Below are 17,771 nucleotides of genomic sequence, written 5' to 3'. Positions count from 1 at the left end.
TTCTGGTTTAACTCCAGAGTTGCGCAATCTGTTACGACCTGCCCCAGAAGTTGCACTTACTTGAAAAAATTACCAGAGTTGGTACCTCCTCGCAACCGTTGCCCCAAAAGTGGTACCTATATGTAATTTACTCACACCGATAGAACTACTTAATGTGATGTACTCCCTCCGTTCTTTACCTTGATAAGCCATTGCGTCTGTATTTTTTTAGGTAGTACTCCTCTTTTCATATTAATTGTTGTTGATAAAAATAAATGCGAATTCATAGAAACTTTGACTAAAAAGATTGAGCAACAAAATCTTGATTATACTGTGTCACTATGTGTAAGTACTATCGTTGGATTCATATTGGAAAACACTTTCTAATATTGCTATTTTCATATCAATATTTTTTATATATTTAGAGTAATTTTTGTCAAAGAAAAATATGAAAAACGAGGGAGCCTTATTCATTGAAATGGAAATGGTGTATATTAAAACAAGAATACAAGCATCTAAAATTATTTTCTTATGGATCAAAGAGAGAGAATGTTCATGCAAAGCATAGTCCCCCAATTGAGCTTAGAATCTTAAGTGAGACCACGACACTTATTATGGAAGATGAGATGGTGTGTATTTTTTTATAGGATGATATTCATATAAATTTTGCTTTCCAATCCTTTGATCCAACCAGACTACACATGAATGATGAATGGTTCTTTTGTATCAAAATACAACAAAATTCCTCAAGATGTATTTCGAATTATATTCTCACATGCTTATCCCTTTGGGTGCTCTAATGAAAATTTTAGAGTAATGAAAACAACATAGAAGATACGTAGTGCAACCACACGACTTTTCGTGTTCCGTATAAAAAAATGTAATGTAGTCCCTCACTTTGTGGGGTTTATAAGTCCTTGAATTTTGAGCGAAATTTTAACCATGACTTAATTAGTAAAATATAAGATATATGCCATTAAGATTATATCCTGACAATTTCTCCCAGATACAAATCCAACGGCATTCTTTTTGCGCCACATATAGAGTAACTTGCATTTTCTTAGTTGTTATAAACACACACAAATGAAGTACTATGAGAATCCTATTTTTTAAATAGAAACCTATAAATCTACTTCTTGCGGAGAAAACCTTTCAATTTTAAAAGCACCTACTCCCTTTGTTCTTGAATAAAGCAACTAACAAAAACGTAATTGTTTTCATCTACTTCACTATCTTTTTCCGTAAATAATTGATTAGATTTATCTCCCATACAATGGTATCAGAGACCCAACATACAACCAGAACCACGGCCGGTCCATAGATTTTGGGGGCCATAGGGCGAGACGACATCAAGGACCCCTTGTTCATAATAGCGAAGTTTATTTAGGGCAGGGGCCATGCCCCCTCCCCTACTCCAGAATTTTTTTAAGATATTTACCTATGCTAAAAAAAATTATATTACTTAAAATTTAAGCATGGTAGGTGTTCTAGCCCCTTAACAATCTCCATCACACACAAAATACTTAAAAAATATTGTATTGAGCAAGAGAAATATTAGGGTAATGCAAGAATAAACTAAATAATATTTATATTTGAAAGATCAATGGTCTTCTAAATCTTGAAGAAGACGTTTTAAAATATTTATTTCTATTGGTTGAGTGAACTATGCCATGATTCTTATTTCTACCAATAGCTACTTATGTACACATGCATACATATCTTTAAAATTTATCATAAACAAATTATGACAGTTGGTGTTGTTCTGGACATTTGGAAAGGTCAGAGAGAAATCGTATCTTCAGGAAAAATATTTAAATACGTTTTTTGTTAAAAGAAGTTGGATTAGATGCACGGTAAGCAGCTTGTACCTTGTATATTTTATAGAATTATTCTAAATAGTACTTAGGGCATCTATATTTTCTAGAATTCTTTTAAACTCTACAACCTAAATACAAGTATAAATATATCAACTATATCAAGAAATCTTAGGCCGGGGCCCTTGGTTCTGAAGGCCCAGGGCGAGTGCCCCCTTTGCCCTTCCCTATGGGCCGGCCCTGCAGGGATGTCACGGCTGCTCTGACCAAGAGCCGCATTGCCATTTACTGTTTGGTTCTGTGAAATCGTAAACATATCAGAAGAGATATATACTTGTAGGTTGCAGCGTGTGGTTGTCTAGGGTAAGCCGAGCATTACAGTCCAGTGTACCGTGCACGCGTGCGAGTAACAAATTTGGAGCCAGCACTTAGGGAACCCTAGGGCGAGATGACATCAAAGGCCCCTTGTTCACAATAGCTAAGTTTTCTTAGGGAAGGGGGGCAATGGCCCCCCTACTCAAGAATTTTTTCAAGATAATTATTTATGCTAAATTTTTAATATATTACTTAAAATTTAAGCATAATTGATGTTCTAGCCCCTTAACAATCTCCATCACACACAAAATACTTAAAAAATATTAGTATTATGCAAGAGAAATATTAGGGTAATGCAATAAGAAACTAAATAATATTTATATTTGAAAAAGCTACTTATGTACACATGTATATACATATATATCTTTAAAATTAATCATAAAATAATTATGACGGTCGGTGTTTTTCTGGATATTTGGGAAGGCCAGAGAGAAATCATATCTTCAGGGAAAAATATTTAAATATTTTTTTGTTAAAAAAAGTTGGAGTAGAGGCACGGTAAGCTACAACTTGTACCTTGTATATTTTATAGAATTATTCTAAACAGTACATCGTACATCCTAAAGCATAAATATTGAAATAAATTTTTGGTATAAGGCACGGTAAACTGTAGCTTAGGGCATCTATATTTTCTAGAATTATTTTAAACTCTACGACCTAAGTATAAGTATAAATATATCAAGTATGTAAAGAAATCTTGTGTCGGGGCCCTTGCTTCTGAAGGCCCGGGACGAGCGCCCCTTTGCCCTGCCCTATGAGTCGGCCTTGCCTAGAACACGAGAAGTTTTTCACAAAATTAATCATGCTATTTATTAGTTGATTTTCTTGTCTTGGTATCCCAAAATTCATTGTATACAAGAACAGAGGTAGTAATGAAATTATAAAATGACAAGGCCAATCAATCATGATTATACAAAGCAGTCACACTTGGTAGATCCTCAGCTGTTGAAATCTGAGCGAGCGGTCTAGATATGCTACCGCGACAACTTCTGCACAGCACCTTAGAAAACAGCGATTTTCAGTCAACCTCTGTTAAATTCCCATCAAAGCAAGGGTGGAAACCGCAAAGGTTTAGGGTTTCTGTGTCCCGCTTCCAGAGACTTCCACGCCGCCGTCTCCTCTCCCCATCATCCGCCCCTCTCCGTGAAGAATCCGGCAGCCGACGGCGGACGGCGGACGGCGAGTGGCAGCAGATCAGGTCAGCTCGGTTCCCCTTGCTTCCGATTCGTAGGTTCTGAGCCCGGAAAAGAGTTTGTGGATTGACGCCGTCTCTTTGGTTCGTGTCCAATCCATCTCGGCAGAGCCAGAGCAGCAGCGGAGAGAGATGGCAGGCATGGGCGATATGCCGATGAGGCCGCGGCCAGGCCCGCCGATGCAACACCGCGGGCCGCCTCCCATGGCGCGCGCACGCCCCGAACCCATCGACCGCGAGAAGGTCAGGCCTCCGCAACCCTAACTTAGTATGCAGTTCAGCAATGTTATGTTTAGGCTGCTAGGTTTTGCATTGAGAGGATTGCGGAGAACTTGAGCACTGACGGATTACTTGCTGGTGACTGAATTCTTGTGCAGACCTGCCCTCTCCTGCTCCGGGTGTTCACAAAGGTGCTTGTCTTCTCTTTTACCCTCTAGTGTTTGATCAACAGTTGCTTAGTGTCTTTACTGTCGAGTGCGCTCATGAACTCCTCGATTTGCTTGGTTGCATTTGCTGATGCGATGTTTGATTGGATTTTGTGGTGTTTGGATGGTCAGTGCTGAAGTTAATGGAGAAGTGTGTCACTGTCTGAATGATGCTACTGATAGATGACCCAGTACCACTGTGCTTGTTGTGTATTTCTAGGGATGTATAAGTTGAATGCCTAGATGGTGCAGTGTAGATCAGTTTGCCCATATTATACCTGTAGTTGAACATTACCCGGTGAGCTGTGGCAATGAGTAGCTTCTAATTGATAAATACAGCAGAAACACCCAAAATTTGTCATCATAATGCTAGTTTGTCTTTCTCTAAGAGGCATTACAGTTTTCCTTCAACATGAAACTTGACTAATCAGTGTCCAAAATGTTTGTAAATGTTGTTAGTTCTACCTATTATTGAGATATAGAACATACAATCACACAGTTTGGACATTGTACTTTTTAAATCTCATTTTTTTAAATGGTGTTAGCTCTATCTATTTATCATGGCTAAAAGGCATGCTATTTGACAGTTCTGTAATTCTTGAACATCCCAAATCACTACTCACTATAGGTCACATCATATGTTTTGAACCTGGCAATTTGAACACCTCAGACGCCCAGTGCTTCAGGAGTATACTGTTTTCATTGGAACTCTGAGCACTTGAAGTGCAAGAGTAATTAGCTGCAGCTGTTGAGTTCACCATCTTTGGCTGAGTTTCTCTTTCTAACATTCTGAACAATGCGTTGTCAGTACAGACAGCAGATTTGTAAATAGACACACATTAATACAGAAAATTGATTCTGTTAGTTTTTCTCTCCAGGTTGGTGGACATCACGTAAATGCAGATTTTGCTGAGAGAGGGAAGGAGCCTAAAGATGAAGTTCAGATTTACACGTGGAAGGATGCCACACTCCGCGAGCTGACTGACCTTGTAATATTACATACTTTACTTTTGAGATTTGTGGGATAATTAATTTTAATTGGAATTTCGTAAAATACCACTGGATGTGTGATAAACTATATTTGGGGAATCACATCCTAAGTGCTATGGATTGTAGTCTAATCAGCACAATTACGATAATGTTTCAGGTAAAAGAGGTTGCTCTTCCAGCAAGGAACAGAAATGCTAAGTTATCTTTTGCTTTCGTGTACCCGGATAAGAATGGTCGCTTTGTTGTCAAACAGGTAATCTTGATGTCACCGATTCGTTTCTTCAATGCAATTTACAAATGCCCAGCAAATTAATTATTGCTCTGGTTACCAATGTACCCCAAATGCAGATAACCTTAGTCCAAATCCTAAATTCCTGAAAACTATGCTACCACTTATGGATGAGAAAAATATGCTAGTTATACTTTTGGCAATGAGTTGCATTTTCATTAATAGCACGATTGAATAACCACTAGTTGTACCTAAAAAAACTAGTTCTGGTTCTCATTACCATCTGTGAGCTTATATTTTATTACATACTTCCATCTGTGTTACAAATCTCTACTTGTACCTTGCACCATTAAACAATTGGTAGCATGGTGAGCTACTACTTGTACTTTGCACCATTAAACAATTACTCCCTCCATTCCAATGAATAAGATGCCCTCGTTTTTTTGTGTTTTATCTTTGACAAATAATTAATGTATGTTTATAAAAAAATATTTGATATAAAATATTTGATATTTTTCAATATGATTCTAACAATATCAGTTATGTACTATATAATTGAGATATTGTTGTCCAATTCATTCGGTCAAATTTCACCTTGAAGTGCGCGTGCGCCTTATTTATAAGAACGCAGGTAGTATGTTTCAACTTAAAGTAAGCAATGGTCGTGTCCATTACAAAGCATCACATGCCCATTATGGTAAATCAACAGTTGAGTACTGAAACGATGCTTCTTACTAGTCCATTCAGCGTAATGGTTAAGCCGCCAGCTACATTAGTGGATTTCCGTTGTAGAACTCATGTTCCTTTGCATTCATAAGTGTTCAATTTTCAACCTGTGGTGACTCATCTTCTTGGATATTTTGAAGGTGGGTACAACCTTTTCTTATGGTGGAAGAGGGGATGATACCAAATCTCTTGCTGATCTGGGCTTCCAGGTATACACATTAGTGCTGTAATCTGCTATCGCAATCTGTTTTCATTGCTAGCATTGTTATTTATTATGCTACCTTGGCTTGCAGATAGGGGATTACTTGAGCGTTTCGATCATCTGAGCGAAGAATAGTTGTCTGCTCTACACCAGGCACACTGTTTATCTGTTGCGTAACCTGAAGCTGTGCGTGCGAAGGGATGAAACTCTCCAGTACTAGGGGTTTGGAACTATTAACTGCTGTAATGTTGGCAACTTGTCAAATTAACTCTGTATCTGAGCACCAAGATCTGCAATGTGGTTGCGTATTATTTATATGTTCTCTGTAGCGACCTCTTTAAACTATGTTTTCAGCATACATAGGTAAGAAAGCAACATTGACGAGATGCTGGATTTGAGAGATAATCTAGCTAAATATGAACAGCTGTAGGATATTGATTAAATTCACGATTTGAGACAGACTGTTAGCTACACATGATATTAGTAAAAAAAATTCGTTAGAAAGTAAATCATGTAATTACAATCTATATGATGAACACTGAAGTGCTTCCACTTCCAGAGGACACCACCTCCCAAGTGACACAACAAACTGTGTCTGTTATATAGATTGTGATTACATGATTTACTTTCTAACAGTGCTACCGATACATGTGACCAAATCGTAGCCTGTAACACCTCATGCAATGGAACTTATCAAGCAAACTGAATGATCTGGACTCTGGAGTGTGAGCATGCAATCTATTTTCTAGGATTTCACCTGTTGCGGGGTCATAAAAAACTCAAATCACTTTCAGTTTTGGTAAGGAATGAGCATTTGAAACCCTCGTGCACCTCCAAGCATCTTGTACCTGGAGATTTCCTGTTCAACTAAGTAGCATGCCCATATATTAAGCTATGACGATATGTCAGCATTGCATTTGTTGATCCATCCTGATGTCAATTAATCAATAATGTCAATCTTGCATGCCATATTAATCAGATTATGTTCACATGCCTAAAATCGAGTAGTTTGATTGGTTTCCCATAGAGAATTAATTCTAGTATTCTACCTTAATGCAGTGGCAAATTTTCAAGCGCCTTAATCTTGAGGTTGTTATTTGTGTAGGGAACTTACTAATGAGCTATGGGTAGTGCGTTGTCTGCATAATAAGGAGTTTGTTGTTCCTGTTACAACAGGAGATCATTCCAACAGTTCCAGCACACCTTTCCCTGTGTGTTGTGTTTGCAGCCGTCTGACGGGAATGTGTGGCTGACTGTGAGGGCGAGCACCAACTCCAAGAGCTACCGGTGCCGGAGCGCGGGGGAGTACTACCAGAGGAGCGTGCTGTTCAAGGGGACACAGTTGTTACCGGCCATGGTGGAGCTGTTGGCGTCCAGGTGCTCGACAGTGGCGAAAATGGTGCGGCAGAAGTTGGCCAAGAAACGGTTCTACGGCGGGGCCGTTGGCATCCAGGTGAACCCAACCTGACCTGCGGACATGGCCGTTTTAGTGTTAGGTTCATCTCATTACCTGTGAGATCGATATGGATATTCAGTGTTACTTTGACTGTAACTCCCTGCTATTGGATTGGATTACTCCTTCATCTGGCTGATCAACCTCGATTTAGAATGTGAAACAGAGGATTGGACTTTGCAAGAATAATCCTTTGGATAGAAGACATGAAAAATGTATCTTCCCAGGTAACCCCCCCCCCCACACACACAAAAGAAAAGAAGGCCTAAGTTTTTGGCTTACAAAAATGCCTGCTTTTTGGCAAGCATGGTAATCTCAGTCTAGGTTCATGTGGGTTTTCCATTTGTACCCAAATCCCCCACTACTGCCGCGTGATGAATCACTTGACCCTTTTTTTTGGTTGAGAGAGGGGACGGTGTGAAGATTGAAGAGAAGATGAACTGGGTGGAAGCTAGGGCGAAGGGAGAAGATGACGGTCGTGGAGAAGAAGATGAGTGGGTGAGCGCGCAGGCTGCAGTATGATGTTTGTTTGGGCTACGGGCTGCGAACACATGCACCATTTCTCTCCAGGAATCTTGGGCAGCATGGCTTAGCTATGCCAACTTTAGGTCCCATCTAAACTGCATAGAGCAGATTTTCTCTATATTTCGAAAGTGTAAAAATCCCTCTCTCCTAAAAGCTTTTTTCGGATCTCAAAGCACTTTCATGGACTGTGTGGACAGGATAGCTCTTGTACCCATGCGTGGGTGTACAATTATATTTCCCCTAAATAATGTCTACATATATCTAAATTTTGACAAATCTAAACTATTTATGGACAGAGGTAGTAGTTGAAAAAAGGTAAAATTAAGAGAGAAATCTTTAAGGAAATCATATCTAGTACATGACGGTGTTAAAAAAAGAACAAGCCTATAGCCTTTTGTTCTAATTTTATAGGAAGTGCATTCATGACTTGTCTAGCACCTATTTACGGTTACTCTGGTATGGTGGTTCATCCGCCAGGATCGTACCTCCTTTGCTATCTTGCTCTTATTTTGGGAACACCCAGCTGTTAAGGTAACTGAAAATTCCTCCAAAGCCGCGGCCTTGGAAAGCAGAAACTTTGCAAGCATCTTTTCTAGTTGCAGTCCTCTGTAGTTCCGGATGTTGATTCTGCTCAGCTTATCATCCAAGCACCTGATGTGCGTTGGCCAGAAATCATCGGTCACCTGGCTACTATAGTCGACCCCATCGCCGCCACCGTCTTCAGGCTCGGTGTCTGATTCGCTATCAGACCAATACCATATATCCACCTCCTTTGGAGTCTCTGGACCAAGTGGAAACAGCGACAACACTTCCAGGTTTTCGGTGTCACCTAGCAAGGCGGCAACCGCCCAGACGTCTGTGCTGTCGCAGAAGCAGCACTGGAGGCCCAACTGCCTGAGATGTTGCAAGCATGGCAAGGCGTCTGTGAAGAAGATGCTACAGCGAGCCACCGATGGGTGGAAGGAAAGGTGTAGGTGCGCCAGTTTGGTGCACCCTTTGATGAGCTCAGTGGTCGGAGCAAATTCTGTTGGCTCTTGGTCGGAGAGGTCTTGGCATATTTCAATCTTCAACGCCACGACTCCTGCGTTGTCTACGAGCTTGAAGAGGGAGTTGTGAGGAAGCAATCCGCCTTTGTATTGCAGCAACTGCAGGCGGTGACTGCTCAGCTCGACACGCCTGGCATGGTGGCAGCAGATCATGGCAAAGCTCTTTAGGTGGGCGCTGGTTACGGTGATGTCCGTGAGACTCGGGCACTCCTGCAGCGTCAGGTGAGTGAGGTGCGGGCAGCTTGAAAGCAGCTGCTGCAGCTGATCTTTCGGGTCCATGATCCTTGCAAGGCAAAGCGTATCCAACGTCGCCGACATGGCCACCCCGCCCGGCGGGAGATCGAGCGTCCAGTTCGCGAGGCGGAGGCATCGAAGAGTGGGGCAACTGAAGAGATGGTGCTGCGTCTTGATGTAGCTTTTCCGCTCGTGTTGATCGAAGTCTGCCGAGGCCTTGTTGGATGAGCCAAACGGGCAGAGACGGCGTTTGGAGCAATGCAGATACCTCAGCTTGACGTCGATCTCCTCGACACCAGAGGACACGGCGATGAGGATCCACTGGTGAAGCAAGTCGCGCGGCGGGCTGAAGGCGTTGAGGCGGAAGGTGAGATGGGCGTCCCGGGGGACTTGCAGAGGATCGCGCCCGTCACCTGCTGGTCGAAGCAGACCAGTTGTTCTTGCTTGTTCCTGCCACTCTTCGGGTCGAGGAGGTCGACGACAGGGACGCCGGCATAGACGTCGTGCCACCGGTGGGAGAGCAGGCTTGTTTGCACGGCCTCCTGGGACGTAAGGTGGGAGAGGATGTGCTGTAGCATCTCGTCGGGGAGAGTGCTCAGCCGGTCGGCGTGCCTCTTCTTGCTCTTCATCTTCGTTGGTCAGAAGCGACCGTACGCGCACGCCGCCGCTAGGGTTGGAGCTTGACTGTTCTTGATATAATGAACTAGTACTACAGTAGTACCGTCCTACGTCTCTAATCGATTAGTTACTCCAACACGTCTGGACAGGCTGAAACATTAATTGCGTATATAAGTTGACGGCCACCCACATGGAAAGTTTGAAGTTGCACGGCAGAGGCAGATCTCGATCGATATGGCTTTTTCACCTAAGCACAAGAGGTCGGCGCCGTCAGATCGCATCAGCGGCCTCTCCGACGATGTACTGGGCCACGTCCTCTCCTTCCTCCCCACCAAGGAGGCTGCATGCGCGGCCGCGCTGTCCCGCCGGTGGCGGCACATCTTCGGCAGCGTCCACACCATCTCCTTCCAGGAGGCGGAGGGCGCGAGGGCCAATGACTGGACAACATGGTACTACGAGATGCTGGAAAGGAAAAGCTGCAGCAACGAGCTCCTCGATAATGTTGGCGCCGCGCTCCTCTGCCGTCGCCGGTGCGCCCGCATCCCCGTGCCGCTGCGCAGCCTCCGCTTCGCCTTTGACAGCTGGCACAGGTGGGATAAGGTCGCTGTCGACCAGTGGCTCGCCTACGTTCTGCCGCCGCCGCGTGGGTGCAGCCACAGCCACCCGGGGCTCCACCTCGACCTGCGCTTCCACGTCGGCCCCATCTGTGATTTCAACGACGACAGGAGGAGAGATGATGATGCTGGCAGCAACTCCGATGACGACCCCTTCGTCAATAGGTGGAGGTATCTCCTTCCAGGGAGGCTATTTTCTTGCACCGCCCTACCGACACTCTGTGTAGCCTTTTGCCGGTTGGCGCTACCGAGGATCAATGTCGTCGACTTGCCTTTTCTCGACACAATGCGCCTCACAGCCCTCAGTGACTCTGGGAGAAGCATCCAGTGGCTTATCTCGAGCTGTCCCCGTCTCGCTGACCTGACTCTTGAAGCCCTGTGGAACCTCAAACGGGTCTCTGTTCTCAACAAACCTCTCCACCGATTCGCCATCCGCTGCTGCCACAACGTCAGGACTGTCGACATTGACGCATCCAAGCTGAGGTTGCTAGAGTACGGGGGTAGGGGGCTGCCGAAATCTTTCATGTCTCTACACGGCTCACCGCCGGCAACCATCCCTCTGTGCACCACCATCGGTTTCTGCAAGCCTCTCTCCTGGGAGCCAGAGTTTGCCAACCTCACAAGGTTTCTCGAGGAAATCTCTAACACCAAGCACCTGCATCTGCACCATGGGGGCTTACAGAGCAGATTCTTCGACGCAGGGTTCCCTCTTTTCTCCCGCCTGACGCGACTCACGCTGCAAGGCTGCATCGGAAGCAGCAACACTGTCGCTGCCATTGGTAGGATCTTGGAACAGACCCCAAACCTGGAGATTCTCTCGCTGCTGATGTGGGAGTCACAAAAGGGGAAGGCTGATAGGAGGGTCACAGTTTTCGAAGAGATAAAGGGGCCCATCTTTTCTCTCCCATGCCTGCAGACTCAGGTGACGGAGATCAGCGTGGAAGATTATGAGGGCAGCATGCCAGAGACGATGTTGGTCAAGCTCTTGCTTCGCAATGCGTTGGTTCTTGAAAGGTTGCAGGTAGTGTTCACTGAGGGGTTGAGCTCTGTGCAAAAGAATAGTTCTGGAGGTCCAGATGGGAAGATGGGGAGTGGCCAATTCAGAAAAGGTCTTCATGTAGTTGGCACGAATGACTAGCTAGCTTAGATCATCTATGAAGTAATTGCAAGTGCAACATATTAAACTAGACATGTCTAAGTACCAAAAGATCGATAGATGTGCAGCGAAATTATTTACTACTCGAAAGAAGAACTTAGTGACATTAATTAACTAATGGTTTGCATGATTGTCTCCATCTTCCGGATGAGAAGAGAAGATATGTAAGTAAGGTTAATTTGATAATAACCTACACTTTTCTTTGCCTTTCGTGCTAACTGGTAATACAACTATACAAGGTCATCACTCTCCTTCATGTATTGGTTCATTCCATACTGAGAACCAAAGTTGGCTAGAAACTCATGTGAAAAACTGAAAATTCAGTGAGAATATCAACGTGATGCAGGATTTGAGACATAGTTTAGTTAAACTAGCATAATGCCCGGGCGTCGCTACGATGGTGAAGCAAAACTAATTTGTGTGTTGATGTATTTTTTGACACGTACCTGGTCATGTTGGGATTTTAAATAGAATGAACAGCTTGTCAGTCACCATGACAGAGCTCCCGCACGCTCAACACCATCTCCGTGTCTCCAACAACAACACTTCTAGGGCCTAGCGCTTTCCAGGTATTGACAAACTAAAATGCTATTCTACCGTCACACGGAAAATCACACTTCAACCAAAAAGAAAGCCGAAGAGAGATGATTGAGTGAGAACATATACATATAGCCAACACGTCCACATGCTTGCCTACTAAGAAACTAACCTCAATTTTTAGATTTCCCTAAAAAAAACCCCTCAACTTTTAGATATACGCAAGTGCTGACCTAAGAATGCTTCGAGAATCGGATAAGTTGAGAGCGACCGACTAAAAAGAGGAGCACATGATTGACACACCAACAGAATTAAGAGAAAATATTAAGAGACGGTGTATGTATATATATATATATATACCCAACACATGCAGACGTTTGGCTAAAAATAAGCGAGTTACTCCCAACTCCTAGATATACTAACGTACCAACCAAGCTAAATTTTCACACAATATTAGGAAAATTAAGGATAAAAGGTTGCAAAGATTTTCAGATAAAATACTTTACAGATGTTTCTCCTTAGGCGTTCAAAGTTTCTGGGAGCAAATCTTTCTTTTAGCACCAACCTCTGCTGCCCATCAAGTGATCCACCAGTTGCCAGTTCAGAAAGCAAGAAGTCCATCACATGTTTAGGTTGCATATGCATCCTGGAGATATATGATTTACAGTCAGTTCGTAATAAACACCATCAATTGGTAAAGTGCATTATGCAAGTAATGCAGAAAGAAACACACTTTTGACACGAGTCCATGAAATTCACGAATACTGTCTTCTTTGTGCAATGCCTAAGAACATTAGGAAGGGTCATGACTGTCATGTGCATCCTCCCAGCAAGACCTGGATTGTTTTTGCAAAGAATGCTGAACACTCTGCCCAGTAGCTGCAAGAAGACCCAAGATGATATTTTCCAGTACACGTGAAGCCTAACGCGAAAGAAAACCAGGCACTTTGCATGGGTTAAGGAAACATATATTTTTCCGAAAAGGAGGTGAAAAACCCGGCCTCTACATCAAAATGATGCATACAGCCTTTTTTATTATATAGAAAAAGAAGCAGATGATGGACAACTATTTAAGCACCTGTTCATAGTCAGTGCTAGTGCCCTCTCCTCCAAGCACAATGCCTTCCCCTTGTTCCTCCTCTACCTCTACGATCTAATCATCTGGAGAGCAGGAACAGGATACGTCAAACAGATGTCAACAAGAGTTAGGATCAAGTGAATAAATCGATATGGACTATGCCTAGAGTGTCATCTCCATCTCCCGTGTCAGAACTAGATGAGCCGAGATCAGCCTGACATTTGCATGAACACAGTATACAAGGTCACCACTCTCCTTCATGTATTTTCATTCCATATTGAGAACCAGAGTTAGATAGAAACCCATGTGAAAAACTGAAAATTAAGTGAGAATGTTGACGTGATACAGGATTTGAGACAGAATTTAGCTAAATAAGTCGTCGACGGAGGAGTTTTCAATGTCCAATTAGCATAAATTGATCAAGGGGAAGTGTCAGAAAATAAACTGTGCTGATAACGTGTTTCGTGTAGAAAGTAGAGAGAATGAATCCGTAGTTTACAAATGTATGTAAGACGAAGGGGCGGGTGCATTGTCTGTGAAATATTTACAAAGGTGTACCTCTTCCCATGTGATGGAACAATCAACGATGGCAGTTATATATAACTTGCATCACATTATTTATTATGTGGTCACACACAAATACATGTTTTACTTTCTCAAAATGATAATCATAGGAAGCACTGTAACACCATCACTACTACATGTGAACAAATCCTTAACAATAACACGTGATGCAACCGATCAATCAAACTAAATGATCTTGGAGTGTCAGCGTGCTACTATCTATTTTCTAGGATTCTACCAGTTAAATCACAACTTATCTCTAGCAATGCTTTCAGACATAGTATCCTCTTTGAGAACAAGTCTGGGTCTTCAATCTATCTTGCATAACGGATCTTCAAAAAAAAATACTTGAGGATGGAATTGGCAAATTGCTACTAGCACACATCGAGGGATGCACTTTCTGCAGGATACAATAAAGAGATGCACGAGGACTTGCGAACTGCAAACAACTGTGTCCATTATATCTGATAATGACCCTCCATGTCATGGCAAATGTAGCAACAGTCATAACTGTGCTTACTATTTGATATGGCAAGTGGAAAAGAGTAAACTCACCAATTCGCTATAGCTCATGTACCTTTTGTTGGGATGATTATAACGTGGATGCGCACATTGATCTCTAGCAGTTTTCCTCTTCAAATTCTCTGGAGAAGACCTGCTGTCTCGTTTTTAACACACTTCATTCATCCAAAAGAAAGATGGACCAGACAGTCCTTGCAAAAGAAATATACCAGATCCTGGCAACCTTATAATGTCGCATAGGGTTCTTTCTGTCTCAAGGTCTGACCATCCAATGGCCGAAACAAACCAGTCTAAGGATGGTCTAGATTGATTTTATCCGCCATCTGCATTCTTATAAAATCTAACATTCCTCGATGATCCATTACTATTGGACAGCTGATCAAGCCAGCATGCCTTATGTAAACCAGATCCGCTCTCTGTTCAGGGCCACAATCCCTACTGTAAACCGAGTGTGTACAGATCAGTATCGAGTGTGAATTGGTTCCTCGAAAAATGTTAATTCTCAGACCATTTGCCTAATTCTGGCAGCTGCACGCCTCATCTGTTTAGCAACAAAATCAGCTTCTTTCATTTTTCCATCTTCCTCAAGTGCATGATGAAGTGCAACCAAACTGCGAGGTTCAGCAGCAGCAGAACTGCTTCCACTCTCGATGAGTTCATAGAAAAGCCGGAACGCATCTGATGCTCTGCCAGTTGTGCAAAGACCATCAAGAACCATGCTGCATATCGACAGACCCAAGTCTTCCTTCTTGTGGAAGCTAAACAAAGTAAGTTCCGCTGCCTCTGTGAACTTCTTTTCTTCGCAAAGGCCCCCGATTAAATTTTCCATCTTGATGTAATAGCCATGGTCATATAGAGATGTAATGATTTTGTAAGCACGGTCGTTTAGGTTGCTTTTGAACAATGCATCAATCAGATTGGTTGAAAGATCCAAATTCTGGCGGATTTTCCTCTCGAGCATTATATCAATCAAATCCGCAGCTTCTTTTGCACAGCCTTCTTTTTCAGAAGCCCCAAGAGAACTGAGTGGAACGTGCTTGTGCTAGGCCGGAGACCACTATTCAACATCCTATGTAGGGCCTCCCATGCAATCTTCATCCTCCCTTTCTGCGAAAATCCTTCTACCACAGCAATGTAGCATTCATCATCAGGCACAAGATCCCTCTTCAACATTGACAACACCAACTGGTACCCTTCTTCAAAATCCCCCTCCTTGCAGTGCCCTAGAATTAGTGTCTTGAATGCAGCAAAGTCAACCTTGCTCCTTCGATCCAATAGCTGCCCAAACAGCATCCTTGCCTTCTTTGCCTTCCCATTCTCGCACAAGTACACGAAAACTGGGTTGTATGCCGCAATGAGCGGGACACAACCCCCTCGCTTCTTGAGCACCTCCTTCTCCAAAAGCTCATCCACAAGCCCCTCAGCCCTCAGAAACTGCCCGTTCTCACACAACGCCCGGATCACCATGCTATAGCTTGCGGAGTCGCGGCTCACACGGAGCTCCACCATCTGGCCGAACACCTCCACCGCCTCCTTGATCCGGCCTTCCCTGCAATGTGCAGCCATCAGCGTGTTGAATGTGCACGTGTCTGGCTTAAACGAGTCCGTCTCTAGCAATCCCTTCACAAGCTCCATCCTGCCGGCCTCGCAGAACCCCTGCAGCATCGTGTTGTAGGTGATCCTGTTGGGCGCCACGCCGTCCGTGGCCATCATTTCGAAGACCGCAAGCGCCTCGTCGGCCAGCCTCCTCGCACAGTATGCCTTGATCATGGTCGTGTAAGTGACGACGTTAGGAGATACGGAATCCGTGCCAACGCGCATTCCGTCAAACAGCTTGCGCGCGGTGATGAGGTCGCCGGCGCGGCAGAGGGCGCAGAGCAGCGAGTTGTAGGAGATGGCGTCGGGAGCGAATGCGTAGGTCCTGGGCAGGAAGCGGAAGAGGTCGAGGAGGTAGGGAGGCGAGGGGCGAGGGGAGGCGGTGGAGAGGCCGTGGAGGAGGGTGTTGAGCGTTGTGGCGTCGGGGGAGGCAATGGGGGAGCGGAGGAAGGCGGCGAGGACGGCGTTGGCCGCGCGGCGGCGGCCTCGGGCGAGGAGCGCGGCAATGAGGGAGTTGAAGGAGTGCGCGGTGGGGTTGGGGATGCGGCGGAAGAGGTCGGTGGCGGCGCGGACGCGGCCGGCGGCGGCGAGCGCGCGCAGGAGGGCGTTGAGGGCGTGGTTGGGGAGGAGTGTGAGCGGCGAAGGGAGGGTTGCGAGGTAGGAGAGCGCCGGGCGCAGGTCGCGGGAGCGGAGGAGGAGGTGCAGCTTCCTCGCCGCCGCCACCGACGCGGGCTCCGGCTGCGGCGGCGGCTTCCCCGTCGTGCCCATTAGACCAAATGGTCAGCGTGCGTGGCTAAGTTTGAAACTCATGCGACTTCTGCTTAAATTTTTGAAAGGGAAAATAGTACCGGAAATTCAATTCGGCTCCGGCTACATTTGCTCTCTCAATCCAAAAGATATTTTTAATTGTTAAAAGAATTTCAACAAAAGATTCCGTGAGTACATCTCGATATATGCGCCCGTACAATTTCATGAAAAAACAACATTCTTTGCTGTCGATGTAAAAAAGAAACAATATATTTCACAAAAAGCCTTTTAGCACCAATTTTTTTTCTTTTTATATATCTCAAAGGACAGGTCTATTTTTAATGAAAAGCCTTTGTGCGTACTACCACGCGAAGATGTACACATAAAAATTTTGTTTGATTTTTTTGAAATTTCAAAATATATTGAAGATGCATTTTAAACTGGGTTTTAAAATAAAGGGAGCATATGCATCCAAGAGCAAAACATCACTCCCGTATAGTACTTATTATTTTTAAACTTTTTAATTTTTGGACTTTTTCAGAATTGAACATCTTTCAAAATTCAACATTTTCTCAATTTCAACATTTCAAATCTTAGCAGTTTCCTAGTTTGAACTTTATTTATTACTTGGCCCATTCCGTGCGCCCGTGAGTGCAGCGTTGCAAGCGGCGCCCTGCTCGTGCCCGCAACGAGTGAGAAATAGTAGAGGTGTTTATACAAAGGCTAGTGCGTGCGGTGTCCATCATATCACTGCTGCACTACATGTTTTAACACGCAAGTCATTGTCATAATTACTACCAATGAAACATCGTTTTACTAATATTACATCCTTCAGAGTGGTACAATGAAAACATCACATGTCCAAGGTATATAATTACAATTCCGACTCTTTACAAAAAAATCTTCATGGCCTTCTAATTATAATGAGGTAAAATTGTAAATAAAACTCTGGAAGAACACCTTGTAGACTAAATTTAAAGCTAGATCTAGCTACAGAGCTACTTGGCTTGCTAATTAGCTAACAACTAGACTTTAGCTATTTAGGTTTTAGGATTACGAAATTGGTTCCCTCCTATTTCTAGTCTAAGTTTCCATCATGATTGTTGAAGAAGTTTTCTCCATCGACTTCGCTAGAGTCGCCTATTGTAG

The 17,771-nt window shown here is 43.8% G+C and overlaps 2 protein-coding genes across 2 annotated transcripts; one reads left to right on the top strand and one right to left on the bottom strand.

The window, feature by feature from the left end:
- The first annotated feature begins 3,478 nt into the window (after window positions 1–3,478).
- Window positions 3,479–6,260, top strand: LOC124686324 (histone deacetylase complex subunit SAP18). The gene is made up of 6 exons (XM_047220290.1): window positions 3,479–3,603; window positions 3,738–3,770; window positions 4,664–4,774; window positions 4,933–5,028; window positions 5,871–5,939; window positions 6,024–6,260. The coding sequence occupies exons 1-6, from the start codon at window positions 3,493–3,495 to the stop codon at window positions 6,054–6,056; spliced, it is 453 nt and encodes a 150-aa protein (XP_047076246.1). The 5' UTR covers window positions 3,479–3,492; the 3' UTR covers window positions 6,057–6,260.
- Window positions 6,261–14,781: 8,521 nt separating this feature from the next.
- LOC124689609 (pentatricopeptide repeat-containing protein At1g02060, chloroplastic-like) lies at window positions 14,782–16,643 on the bottom strand. Its single transcript, XM_047223114.1, is given in 2 exon segments — window positions 14,782–15,278; window positions 15,281–16,643. Coding segments are annotated over 2 exon segments (1,860 nt in total).
- Window positions 16,644–17,771: the final 1,128 nt, after the last annotated feature.

Source organism: Lolium rigidum, chromosome 2 (assembly GCF_022539505.1).
Source record: "Lolium rigidum isolate FL_2022 chromosome 2, APGP_CSIRO_Lrig_0.1, whole genome shotgun sequence".
In the NCBI taxonomy this organism is placed as follows: Eukaryota; Viridiplantae; Streptophyta; class Magnoliopsida; order Poales; family Poaceae; genus Lolium; species Lolium rigidum.
Note: the sequence above shows the minus strand (reverse complement) of the source record. Positions and strands in the feature narration are given on the sequence as shown.